At 41.9% G+C, this 13892-nt stretch overlaps 1 protein-coding gene across 1 annotated transcript in view; it reads right to left on the bottom strand.

Annotated features, from left to right (window-relative positions):
- The window catches only part of ATG2B (autophagy related 2B), a gene marked incomplete at its 5' end in the record, with an annotated part of 69612 nt that overhangs the window by 10420 nt on the left and 45300 nt on the right, over nucleotides 1-13892 (bottom strand). The window contains 8 exons of the mRNA XM_081104917.1: nucleotides 4379-4480; nucleotides 5528-5722; nucleotides 6761-6869; nucleotides 7824-8050; nucleotides 9041-9243; nucleotides 11269-11410; nucleotides 13077-13247; nucleotides 13521-13597. Coding sequence (XP_080961043.1) covers nucleotides 4379-4480; nucleotides 5528-5722; nucleotides 6761-6869; nucleotides 7824-8050; nucleotides 9041-9243; nucleotides 11269-11410; nucleotides 13077-13247; nucleotides 13521-13597 — 1226 coding nt within the window. The remainder of the gene's footprint in view (nucleotides 1-4378; nucleotides 4481-5527; nucleotides 5723-6760; nucleotides 6870-7823; nucleotides 8051-9040; nucleotides 9244-11268; nucleotides 11411-13076; nucleotides 13248-13520; nucleotides 13598-13892) is intronic.

The raw sequence follows: 13892 nt of genomic DNA on the forward strand, positions 1-13892 counted from the left end.
AATTTGGCTGGCAATTCCCAAGGCTCTGACTGACTACAGATCACACCTGTAAGAAGTATAAATAACAAGTTAGGAGGGTGTTTTCCAGGGAACATGGCAGATGGGACTGAAGAGCAGCAGTTGGTTTGACAGCACTGGAAATGCACTATGGTCTGCAGGAGGGTAGTGGGTTCATGCCTTGCTCATTAGATTATGCATTACACTTACATATTTTACATATTATTTACATTACTATGTTTATTACATATTACTATATATGTATGTCTCCAATCTCAAGTAGTAAACAGTTAATAGTATATGAAATGTTATTCCTTGGCCACTAGGAGGAGATATTTTCAATGCTATGTTTTTTAAATATGACTGCCTTCAAAAAGAGAAAATTAATAAATGTGCTCTTAAAAAAATGAAGACTAAGAGACAGTGATTTACCCATTTTTACTACAAATGCACAAAACACCAAAGGGATACTAATCAAGTCTTTTAAAATGTCCTCAGAATTTTATTTTATTTTTAGTTATTTATGCTAAACTCTCTAAAATTCCTAAGTCAAACAACCCAATTTTGAAACTAGCAACACAGGCCCAGGCCAGGTGGCTCAGTTGATTGGAGTGTTGTCCCATGCACCAAAAGGGTTGCGGGTTCAACTCCCAGTCAGGGCACATACCTAGGTTGCGGGTTTGATCTCCGGTTGGGGCATGTACAGGAGGCAACCTATTGTTGTTTCTCTCTCACATCGATATTTCTGGCTCTCTTTCTTTCTAAAGATCAATAAAGACATATCCTCGGATGAGAATTAAAATTTTTAAAAAACTAGCAACACAGAGATCTACAGTGGTTGCACCATGTAAACCAGTAAGTAAATGAGGAAACAAACTGTGGAATACCCATACAATGAAATACTAATCAGCAATAAAAATGAACAGACTGCTACAGGGTAGCACACAGCCTACATGAATCTCACGGACACAATGTTGGCGAGGAAGCCAGATCCAATTCCACTGACATGAAGCTGTGGAAAGGTAGCTGATCTGTGGCGGTGTAAATGAAGTCAGTGGTTGCTTTGGAGTGGCGGAGACTGACTACAAAGGGACATGAGTGGACTTTGTAGGGCACAGAAAATGTTTTATATTTTAATTGATGTCGTAGTTACTCAAGTGTATATTTGTCAAGCTCTGTGCATTTATTATATGCAAATTATACTTCAATACAATCAATTTTTTAAACTTAAAAATTTGGTTTTTTATGTATGCTACACTTGAACTACAAAATATTTATTTCTAGCACTAAGTTTGTATGATAGAAGATATTAATAGTGCAATATGACAAAGTGTTAAAGAATTACTTTTCAGGTCGTACTCAGGCAATTAAGCAATGATGCTGAAAAACCACAAATGTGCGCGCGAACTGGTCCTGCCACATATTCAGCATCGCCAGCCTCAGCTGGGCATTTACTGATCCTTCCCCAATGGCCTTACCTCTCCTCTCAGATACTGAACTAGGCTCTCATGCTTTCACAAAGATCTTAATGTGGCTGACTCCATTGCATTCTCTAAGGCCCATGCAAATGTCCCCTCCCCCGGCCAGCTTTTCCTGATCACCTCTCACTCTTCCAACCGCACCCCCCCACACACACACCTGGCCTTGGAGCCCTCTGCTGGTGGGGCACCTCATCCTAAGCTCACCTTTATCACCTGTAGTCCCCATAGGTGTTAAGTCATAGTTTATGTTGGTCTCGCCACACCACACAGAGACCTTTGGGAATAAAATGTTTATTCATCTTTGTACCCCCAGCATCCTAGCACAGAACATGGGACGTGGCTGGCATTCAGCAAATGACTTGGAATTAATTAGCATACCTTCCTTACACAGATTTCCAGGTAGTGCAATACTAAAATGAATACTAGACTAGGAGAGTCAGGAAATCTGGCCCCTTCATATTTTGGACCTCAAACGGCCTAGTTCTATAACCTTCATCATCTATTCACCCCCCTAGATGGAGATCACCCCATCTGCCTAGTTTTCTGCCTACCCCATGGGCACACGGAACTTCAGAGGCAATTGCATGGAACTCCATCAGCAATGCAGCTTTTTATTTTTATTTTGTTAATATATTTTTATTGATTTCAGAGAGGAAGGGAGAGAGAGATAGAAACATCAATGATGAGAGAGAATCATTTTGATCAGTTGCCTCCTGCATGCCCTACACTGGGGATCAAGCCTGCAACCTGGGCATGTGCCCTTGACCAGAATCGAACCTGGGACCCTTCAGTCCGCAGGCCGACACTCTATCTTCTGAGCCAAACTGGCTAGGGCAGCGATGCAGCTTTTTAAAAACATGAGAAAACAATGTGTTGCTTTCATACTTACTATCTATGAGTCAGTGAAGACAAATAAAAGGGAGATATGCTTGGTAAGAAAAAATATTACTCAAAGCATTATCATTCATCAACTGATTTGCTTTCAAAAGGAAAAATGAAGAACACAAATATTTGGTTTTCTATTCAGATGACCATTTGCTATCTCAAAATACGGTTTATCAATCTTAGAAGCTGCAAACCAGGAAGGTTTTTTAATCAATAACATACCCCCTGAGGCTGACATATCTGTAGCATGGCTTTGTTTCCCAGGCTTCAGAGCGGGGGAATTATTCCCCATTCCTCCTCAACTTAGTCACATCATTTATTTCCCTGTCTTCTCTAAGATTAACATTTTCCCACTTTAAAATCATAACGCATTACAGTTCTAAAGAAGAAATGAAGCTCAATATTAAAGAGAAAAGTCTATTAAAGAAAATTGGGCTTGCTAAGTCTGGTGAAGTCGTGCCATAAAGATGTACCTTGCTCAAATCTGTGCTCACATGTGATTTCCACAGATGAAATTCCCCATAAATACTTCATCATATTCCTACTAGGACAATGTATGGATAAGTTAAATTAAAATATGGGTACCAAGAGGTATTATTCTCATAATGAGAAAGCATAAATCTAAAGTTCTTCTTGGTAAGTCTGACCCAGCTTGGAAGCTACAAATATTAATGAAAAGTTGTGCTAAACATCTGTTTCACATATTCTCTAAGATATGTCTATATTTTGTTTATAATATAAATATTATTTAAGCTTATTCCGAAGTACATTACTTATTTAAATAAAAAAATCAACATTACTCAGTCAATATTAAGTGAACAAATAATGCTACCATCCCACACATACTCTACGTTCAAACCGGAGCTCACCCCAATATAAGGTATAAAAGGAGGGTTTGGCTAAGTGGATAGATCGTCGACCTGTGGACTGAAGGGTCCTGGGTTCAATTCCAGTCAAGGGTACATGCCCAGATTGTGGGTTCAATCACCAGTGTCTGGTGTGCAGGAGGCAGCTGATCAATGATTCTCTCTCATCATTGATGTTTCTATCTCTCCCTCTCCTTGTCTCTCTGAAATAAAACACACATACACACACACATTAAAAAAATAAAAGGAGGGTTTGTTATTTTAGAGGCAGATTCTTTTTAAAGCCCCATTTATTTTCTTCAGTCGTTATATGATCTTTAACATTCTGTGCCAGGCACCAAGCGAAGCATTTTACATACACTAGTCTCATTTAATCCTCTTTGTTTAAAAAAATGATGCTATATGTATTACTTTAATTTTATTAATGAAGAAACTGAGGCTTGAATAAGTTAAGTAACTTAGCCAATGCCACACAACAGGTAAGAGAGAGCTCAGATTTAAACCCAGGTCTGACTCCAACCCTATGCTCTTCACGACTACACTGCACCGCTACAAAGCATCATATTGTTGTATACCTTGAATAAAGTCTGCAGAAGAGGCACCAACTATGTTTTTAACAGCAATTCGTCCCAAAGCAAAACCTAGAATAACTTGATGGGATGCTTGTTGGAATATGGGAAACAGGATTTATGTCTTTCCATGAATCTCTGTCGTCTGTGACCTGTTCAGGTGCCAATTTACTACTTTGTCATTTTACCTACGGCAGAGGAACTGTCTTCCAGGTGCTTCGAGTAAGACTCAATCCTTTATATCTTTCAATCATATCTCAGGCCTTCCTTGAAGACTCTGAAAACACCTGGACATCTGAATGAGAAGTGTGTCCGTAAGAATTAGAATGAGAAGCAGGTTCAAGGGCTATGTCATGCAGACCCTGAGATGGAGACTGGGGATAACATCTAGAACGATTATACACCAACAGTTCAGATTCCAAAAGCCTAATAAACCTGCCCTGTTCTTTACCAGCAAAAGTCTTTGTTAATTATCCAACTTTCATAAAGGTTAAATAGTAAGCATTTGATTCTTAAGTCTCTCATTCCGAATGTGGGATGTGTATTTCACCGGAGTTCCATGAGTTATGAGGGTGCCTACCTGGTCGATATTGAGGCGAAGTGGCATCAGTGACACTCTTAAGCAGCACTCCTGAGGTGACCTGCCCGACTCTGGGCGCACGTGTAATGCTTTCACTGTCAACTACAAGATAAAAGGGAGAGAATATCCCCAATGATATTAAGAAATTGCTCTCATTTTAAAAAAACAAAGGAAAAGAATTATATTCCTAGATCAGAAAGTGGAACTATTTACCCTCTTTCCTTAAAGCCTGAATCAAACTTTTCTGGGTCACACACTCCCTCAAGAACCTGATGAAAGATACGGATGCTTTTTAGAGGGAAAAAAGCACACGGTACTGCTGTGCAGTCTCAGGAGGCTACAGGCCGCGCTAAGCCCAGTCCATACTCCAGAGCCAGCTCCCTGACGCTTTCATCCAGGAGTCCTCACTAATCATTTCTGCTCCACTACGCTTTTTAAAGTGTTAGAAATCTGAACCCTTCAAGCAATCCTAACTACTCTGTACAGATTGCTATGGACTTCCAGTTTCCCTCAGCTATCATCATGTTGACAAATTTAGAGAATGGACCCTAGAAGTGACAAGCAAAATAATTTTTAAACCATAAAACTTTAAGCAGCATATTTAAAAGGGGTTTTCATATTAAATTGGGTAAAGATACCTGGTAATTTTCCCCAATCTAAATCTTCTGCAGTTATCTATAAAATAAAAGCCCAGGACAGTTATGGTGGAATGACCAGAATGACCGGTCACTATGATGCGCACTGATCTCCAGAGGGCAGATGCTCAATGCAGGAGCTGCCCCCTGGTGGTCAGTGCGCTCCCACAGTGAGAGCGCTGCCCAGCAAGAAGCTGGGCTCACGGCTGGTGAGCAGAGGCGATGGCAGGAGCCTCCCCTGCTTCCACGGCAGCGCTACGGAGCGGTGAGCCAAGCGGTAAGAAACAAGCAGGCGGGCGGTTAGGAGGGAGCAGGCAGGCAGTAAGGAGCAAGCAGGCAAGCGGTTAGGAGCAAGGGGTCGAACATCCCCCGAGGGGTCCCGGATTGCGAGAGGGCGCAGGCTGGCCTGAGGGCGCCCCCACCCCACACAAATATCATGCATCAGGCCTCTAGTATATAATAAAAACACTTTTCTAAACTTCAGATAACAAAAATATCAAGTTTCCAATCTTACCATGTTGGAGTGAGCTTTGCGAGGCATTTCCTTGCTGCAATACAGGTACAGGAACTTGTTCATCTGTGACGTGGCCAGCCGGTCTCGGATCTCCAGGTCCTGCACGAGGAACACCTGCCGGGAGACCGGGTGCTCTAAGAGGCGGGGGCCGCACTCCGGCGCGCACGGTGGGTAGACCTCATGCTGAAACTTCACCTTCACAGACAGGAGAAGGAACACAGGGCCATCTTGACATTTTATTTAAATTAGATTTTCTCTTTGCAATGCAAAATATCACTCATCTCATTCTTTGAATTCTCAGCTTTGAATTCCACTTTCATGGAGTGTACCGTTCCTTCATTTATTTGCTCACTTAGGTACCGATCTGTATGTTCCCTATACACAAGGATAAGCTTGACTTGACATTTCTTTTTTCTTTTTTAAATATATATTTTATTGATTTTTTACAGAAAGGAAGGGAGAGGGGTAGAGAGTCAGAAACATCGATGAGAGAGAAACATCGATCAGCTGCCTTCTGCACACTCCCCACTGGGTATGTGCCCGCAACCAAGGTACATGCCCTTAACGAGAATCGAACTTGGGACCCTTGAGTCCGCAGGCCGACGCTCTAGCCACTGAGCCACACCGGCTAGGGCTTGACTTGACATTTCTTATGAGACCTTGGCAAAATCCCCATCCTTCCCAAGCCAAACTCTCAAGAGGAATAAGACATACAATTACCCTCTTGTACTCATGAACATGCCTGCAAAGGAATCAATGACAGCAGGTTCAAGTTCCAAAGTGGGCAAGGATACAATTAAACACATGGAATTGGCATCATTCTATCTCCACATTAAGCACCCTAATATATGACCCTCAGTAAAATCCCAAACAAGCTGGCAGAATTAAATGCATATGAAGTCACTGGGGGCTTGGCCCCACTGTGTGGGTCTAGACGTCCACAGAGGACCTGACGTGTGCTACCCAAGGCAGGCATCCCCAGATAGAGACTGCAGGCATGGCTCCCAGTGTGGTCCTGGGAAAGCAGGATCAGAATCCCCTGAGAACTCATTAAAAATATCTATTCAAGGGCACTACCTCAGCTCCACCAAATCAGAAACTTTGGGGCCCAGCAGCCTGTTTTAATAAGCCCAAACGGGGGTTCTAAGGCTTGCACATGGGGGAACGGGGTGCACTGAGCCCTCGCTAATGCTCCCACTCCCGTGGAACTTTCCCTTCAAAATGCCATCTTACCTTGCTTAACTGTATTTCCATTAAAAAGTCATGGTTTCTTCCTTTGCCCCCACATACCATATTACGTCCATGTCTTGTGGGCGTGTGAGAAGGTGAACTGTGGGGACTACTATAATTGAAAAAGAAAAACCTTTTGTTACAGGAATATTCAAAGAAAGGTAATGAATAACCACAGAAAAATAACAAGCTGAAAGAGAGTAAGATACACAGCTGTAAGATAACACTGCCACACACTGTACAACTATAAATCAGAAGCACAGCTTTTATACTTTGCAGACACTGTGAACATGCACTTTACTGTACTGCCCTGACGGCAATCGCCTGCTAGCTAAACAGGAAAACCTAACTATGATGCTGGCGTTCACATCACAGGACAGACTTGGAAATGAGACTTCCTTTTAAGTTCCTGGTCACTTCAGAAACCCCCGACAGTTAGAGTACCAGTCCTAGAAATCCCAATGACTAGACAAAGAATTATAGTAAATTCACAAGTGTTTAAAAGTTACTTTTAAATACAGTCGCTACACTGTTGTGCCAAGGTTACCACCTCCCGACGCCTTTTCTCCCCCCCCCCAACCCATGAGCATGCCTGCCCGCTACCTGGTCCTCTCTGCAGTTCTCTAGCTCAACCAAGTGATGCATCTGTTTAACAAGGACTTCGGGAGCTTCGACGCCATTGCATGCTGAGCTGGGTGCCGGAGATTCAGGGGCGTGCATGGTCCCTACCTCCTGGTGCACACACTTCACTGCCCTCAGTTGCTCACACAACTCTCTCCATTTCAAAGCCAGGGCAGGGTCGGGTCACACTCATTTTAGTGAATGTGCCCCTAACACAAGTTCTGGCACATGGTAGGTGCCCAAAAATTGTTGCTCACTGGAGAGCACTTAAGTCACCACATTTTAGTAAAAATACAAACACTGCACGTAAGTTTACAAAATGAAAAACTCTAGCACTACCATTTACAGAGTAATACAAATTGCAGATTTTTAATACTACTTTATTAATAATTCTTCAAATGATAATCCTGCCAAACAAACTTACGTTAAAATGAATTTAACTTACATGTAACTTTTAGCTGGAGAAGTAGGAGGGGCTGTTCCAAAATCCTTTCCTCCATAAAGATGCCAGACAAGAGAGACTTCTTTAACAACATACCGGACAACGGGGACGGGGAAGTGCAAGGGGGCTCTGCTGGCATCTGTCTTCTTAGCGGGCAGACTGAAGTAATTATCTCTTATCACAATTGCATCTTCAGCCATTATCTTTACAACTGGCTCTTCCTCCTTCTCCTGAAACAAAGAAATGGGTAACACATACTGTCTTAGCTGAGTAAAAAACCACTGATTATGCTGCCTGTCTCAAAGGAATGTACTGATCTGCATCCTTTCTAGTGATTTTAATACATAAAACAGAATAATAGTCCTGACACTAATCATCACAGAAGATATTCTGCATTATTAGCCAAAAAGTGGACTCTCTGTTCTATGCAAAGTACTCCATAAGGATTTTTTATAATCTATAATTTGGCTTTTACTATGTGACTGGCAATAAAGAGGCAGATATGTGTGTGTGTGTGTGTGTGTGTGTGTGTGTGTAGTTCTTTAATTCAAAGTCAATACTGCATTCCAAATCTGACCTACTTCGACATCCTGACCAAATTATCATGTTCTTCATAATGAGATTATCATGAATTTGATTGCTTTCACTTTTTTTTTAATTCCCCAGAACTTAGTCAAATAAATACACTCACCTACTAAGTTAGTACTAAGCAGTTTAAAACATATATGCACTAATAGTGATGCATTTTGAATGGGGTTCAATTCTAGCACCAATGCTTAACCATTCTGGTTAGTGAACTGTGGATTCAGTAAAAGCAGTCCATGCTTTTTAAATGTGAGCATGACTCTAAAATGGAAATTATATCAACCAACCACCAGCCTTCACACGAAGCACATCTGACGTCTCCCAGGTGTTGGACTAGCAACTCTGTGCAGCACCCCTTTCTGTCATGAAACTCCCCAGCCTTCCTACACATGACATCTGTAGTTCAATTAACTATGAAGGAGATTTTGCAAATATAGAGCATTCTTCTCTGAGTCCTTGAGAGATGTGTCACAGAAATAGTAAAGCATAACAAACATTTACATAGCATCAATAGTAAATTACAAAACAAAGTAATTCCGAACAATAAAAAGTTAAAATCTTAATCTTTTGGGGCCTTTGATCATTTTGATTTTTAGCGCTATCTTAAAGCCTCAATTATGCTATCTATTTATTACCTGAGCGGTTGCCCTTGGTGCAAAGAGAATGCAAAAGTCATCGTTTTCAGTGGACACCCCTGGCACTGCGTCACTAATCAAGTGGGGGGTGAAGGAGGCATAAGTGGGGCCAGGCTCCTGGGACACATTCCCACTCTCATCTGGAAACAGGAAGAGGTCTGAACAACATGGCTCCTGAATGTGACATTTTTCATCCAAAACACCTAGGCAGAAAGATGACAGCATTCAGTTTTGGCACATGCTGAAACATCAACAACAACATAACAAAAATAAGCATTTTAACCATGTTGAATGCTTTCACCTGCAAAATCTCACTTTTTTCTACAATTCCCCTCTGGCTGCTGACAAAAAGACTAAGAATAAGTTTGAAACTCCCTAAGAAAAGAGTAAATGATGGGCCCATGAAGTGCAGTCTCCTCCTAGCTATCTGTGCTGGAGGAGCTCAGGAATTCAGCAGCAGCGGTTAGTGATGAATGGAGTTTGGTTTTAGCCAGAATCTCATATTGACAATCCTGTCCTGTGGGTAGAGCTCTGCAAGAAACCCATTCGACAATATTGCAAGAGCAGGGAAGCGAATGTACCCAGCAACGTCACCTAAAACTACAGGTACTCTCTGCTCATGGAGTGGGAAACAGCGGTCAGGCAGGCCTCCAAGTGACTCCGAGCCACAAAAAGACGGCTTCTTGGGGTGCTGGATACCCACATAGGATACCTGTTCTCAGGTAGCTCTTGGTATGAAGTTCACAAAACAGTGCATTTGCACCAAAATCTCTACGTAAACATACATTTTTATACGATTCATTTCATATTAGATTCACCAAGTCTTTCTCTATTCAGTTATTCAAATCAATAATTTACTATGGACTGAGAACACTAAGATGGATAAAGGGACATTTAGCTCCTAGAGACTCACAGACTAGACTTTAAATTCTTCTATGGCAGCATCTTGAACTTACACCTCCTTGAGTGCCTAGTACAGAACCTTGTATATTGAAGCTGCTCAGTCATTAAATATCCATTTCTACATAAGGTCAGCTGCTAACGTTTATTAGAAATGATGTGGTGCTAGGAAGCTGAGGGCTCCCATTTGCCTCCTTAGTTCTAATTTAGAATGAAAGCAACATTTAATACTAAAGTCTTAAAACATCAAAGTAATTTTTAACAATTAAGAGTTCACAACATATAGAAATAGTTAAATTCATCCAATCAGAAAAAAAAATATTTTTCGGAGACAAGCTTCAAAATGTTTAGATACTTCCCATCTGGTTCCTCCTCCTTGCCTATCCAACTTTATTGTTTAACTAGAGGCCTGGTGTACAATATTTGTGCACTGGGAGCGGGGGGGCGGTCCCTCAGCCAGGCCTGCGCCCTCTCTGTCAGGGACCCCTCGAAGGTTGTCCGCCTGCCACAGGGAGCGGGCCTAAGCTGGCAGGCAGACATCCCCCCAAGGGGTCCTCAGCACTCCTCCAGAGGCAGGAGAGGCTGCTGCCACCGCCACTGCACTCGCCAGCCGTGCCGGCTTCTGGCTGAGTGGCGCACTCCTTGTGGGAGTGCACTGACCACCAGGGGGCAGCTCCTGCATTGAGTGTCTGGCCCCTGGTGGTCAGTGTGCATCATAGTGACCTGTTGTTCCACTGTTTGGTCAATTTGCATATTAGGGTTTTATTCTATAGGATTCTTTTCAATAAGAGGGAACATTTGCTACATAATAACCTGAGCTGCTAGGTAAGCGGGGCTCCCCCTGTCTTTGTCCGTGTCTCTTGATGTTAATGATCTTGCCAAGATACCTTCTCTCTCCCTTTGACATACCTAAGTCCTATCCAGTTTGAAAGCCAACTCATCGCACTTTCACTGAAGTCTGATGCACTGATTCCAACCCGTTCCGAACAACATTTACAGTATGTATGTAACACCCTCTGAGGTGTTTCTTCCCACGTTATCATTTCTGAACCACTCTGCCCGGTTTAGTGCCAGTTTGCTTCACTAATCTATAAGCTTCCAGGAAACACGGCTCTGCCTCCACTTGATCTGCATCCCCCACAGCATCCTCGTCGGTGTTATTTATCTACTAGACACTCAATAAACAAAGCTGACTAATAAACATCCACCAGAACTCAGACTTGTTTTGTCTTTAATGAGTTCCTTGTTGAAGAATTTGTAGGAACACAAACAATGTAAGCCTCGATGACACCACCAGGGCTTCCAGGGGAAGGCCCCATCGGCCTTACCATTAGACTGTGGTCTCACGGAGGAACTGGCCTGGTGCACTTCAATCTCCTCCATAGCATCGCTCATCAAATCTCGTAAAATCTGTTGATCTGCTTCAGGAAGTACTGGGCCTCGTGAGGACGGCCGACCACCGAAATCTACCTACAGTCAAAGAAACTAATTAAAAATAACTGAAACTGCTCTAAAAAGCAAACTATTTAACATTCTTTTGTCCCAGAAATTCACTACATTTTACAAAAACACCAGCAACAGAGACATATTAACTTTTCAATATGCTGCCCAGAAGTGGCTCCATTTTAAGTTTTTAGTATCATCATCACCCCCCCACACACACACAACTACTTGGCATCACCTCAAAACCAGCCCAGGAACTGGGATTGTGAACAGGCAACACAGGAGAAGAGAGAGAAGAAGGGGGAAAAGTGCCATGAAGCGGGGGCGAGGGGATCTCGCTCTGTAGAGTCTGATCTGGGCTGCCAGGGCTTCCACGCCTTCAAGACAGTCGTTGTGGCTCACAGCTCACTTCTTAGAGTGAATAGATACATCAGGGCAGTGGGGCATACACAAGAGGGAAATCTCCCAAATGGTGCTTCATGGGTTCAATTCCAGCCCTGATACTTAACCATTTCAGGCCACGAGCTGTGGATTCACTAAATCCACACCATGCTTTGAAATGTGAGCAAGACTCTAAAATGGAAAGATACTATGGCAATTATCAGAGGAAAGGAGCGTGGGTGGGAGGGGGGAGAATAGGGTAAAGGAGAGATAAATGGTGATGAAGGAGATTTGACTTGGGGTGATGAACACACAATACAATATACAGATGATGTATTATAGAATTATACACCTGAAACCTATGTAATGTTATTAACTAATGTCACCCCAATAAATTCAATAAAAAAGTAAAAGATGATAATAAAATGAAAAGATCCAATTTGAAAGGGACAATTTAAAATAACTTTTCATGAACTGGAGAATGTTTCCATGGAGAGTCAACAGTAGAGGGAGTGCAGTAAGAACAGCGCCGCAGGAAGGAATCAAGCGGCAGTGTAACGTGAGGAAGTGTGAGATGGTCCTGAAGGAAGGAATGCCAGCCAGCCAGCCCTTCCAGAGGCTCCTAACCTAAGGGCGCTGAGGACTCTGTTCACAGAAGAGGTATGAAAACACAGTGGAAATAAAGAAAGCCAGGCAAATGGATACTGTTCAATCTGGACATAAAAGAGGGCAAAGAGGTGGCACATTGAACCAACAGAGCTTAGCTGTATGGCTGTTTCTGCTACTAATTATGGCAAATCACCTCAATTCTCTGGGTCTTGTGTATTCACCTGTAACACAGATAATAATCTCGAACCTCTGTATCGCACTGGGTTAAATGAAATCACCCGAGAAAGTATCTACACTGCCACCCCATTTCTAGTATAATAAACACAGGAGATGATATTATGTGAGTGCTGCAAGTCTCCTGGTAATAATCTGTTTTCTCATAGCACTCTGACATGCTTGCATATAACAAGCTCTAACATGACACATGTTTTCTTTCTCTCCCCAGGACAGATGAAAATAACAAGTTAAAAAAAAGTGTCATGTTGGTTGAGAAGATTAATAATGTTCTGAAACAAACAATATCAATTTTCCAAAAAAGTCCATGGAAGCCCCATCCTCTGAAGGTAGCGAATAGATAGATGACTTTCCGTTTCTGTTCTGCCTTATGCCTGTCGTGAAGGCCTTGCTGATGTAAACATGTCATTCGTGAGGCTGGAATGGGGCAGAGGGAGTTCGTTCTAACAAACGGCGTTGCCGACTGTACCGTGGTCTTTCTTTGAGGGGCTCCTGCCTTCACCTCCGCCTTGTTGGCTGCATGTAAGTCGCCATAGCTTGCAATGTACTGAATGAGATTCATTAAAGCAGCACAGGAGTCTGAGCACGTTCTGATATGGACAACATCGCTGGAACAGTGTAACTCAAAGCGTGAGTCAGTCTGGACACAGCACAGGAAAAAAGGATGAAATGTTTTCCAAACAAGAGGCCAAATTTTCCTTTTTTGTATAGTTTTACATTAAATAAAATATACAATTTGTCTTATCAAAGGAAATGTGTACTTATAACTCAGTCTTCATTTTAAAATATTGTATCTACTTTTTACCAAAATTAGGGTAAGTGGAAAAAATAATTCTACAACAAAGTCAATGCTCTTTCAGTCCCTCCTATAAAAACAAGACAACTAAAACTTCCAATTATTTTAATAACTTACTTTCTCTCCATCAGAATCAGACTTCACTGCAGTTATGGTTAATTCTAAAAGCCCCATATCCATCACACGAACATAATCTAAGGTTTTAAAAAGGAATTAACAACATGTTTGAGTATAGCTTTTTAAAAATGCTTACCCAACACCTAATAAAACTAGCATCTCTACAATTCATGGCAGGCAGTGCTAAAAATATTTCTAATGTAACAGAAATATAGTTCATCCTACAAAAATCCTATGACTTATTTTAGTTAGAAACAAAACTTGTCTTAGAGTATATATAATTTGATGCACTTAAGGACATTACAACTTCAAACTGATATTTATTAAAATCCTTAGTTCACTGGCATTTTTCCAAAGTTAAATGCTTTAAAA

This window comes from Myotis nattereri, assembly GCF_964212035.1.
Source record: "Myotis nattereri genome assembly, chromosome: 1".
Classification (NCBI taxonomy): Eukaryota; Metazoa; Chordata; class Mammalia; order Chiroptera; family Vespertilionidae; genus Myotis; species Myotis nattereri.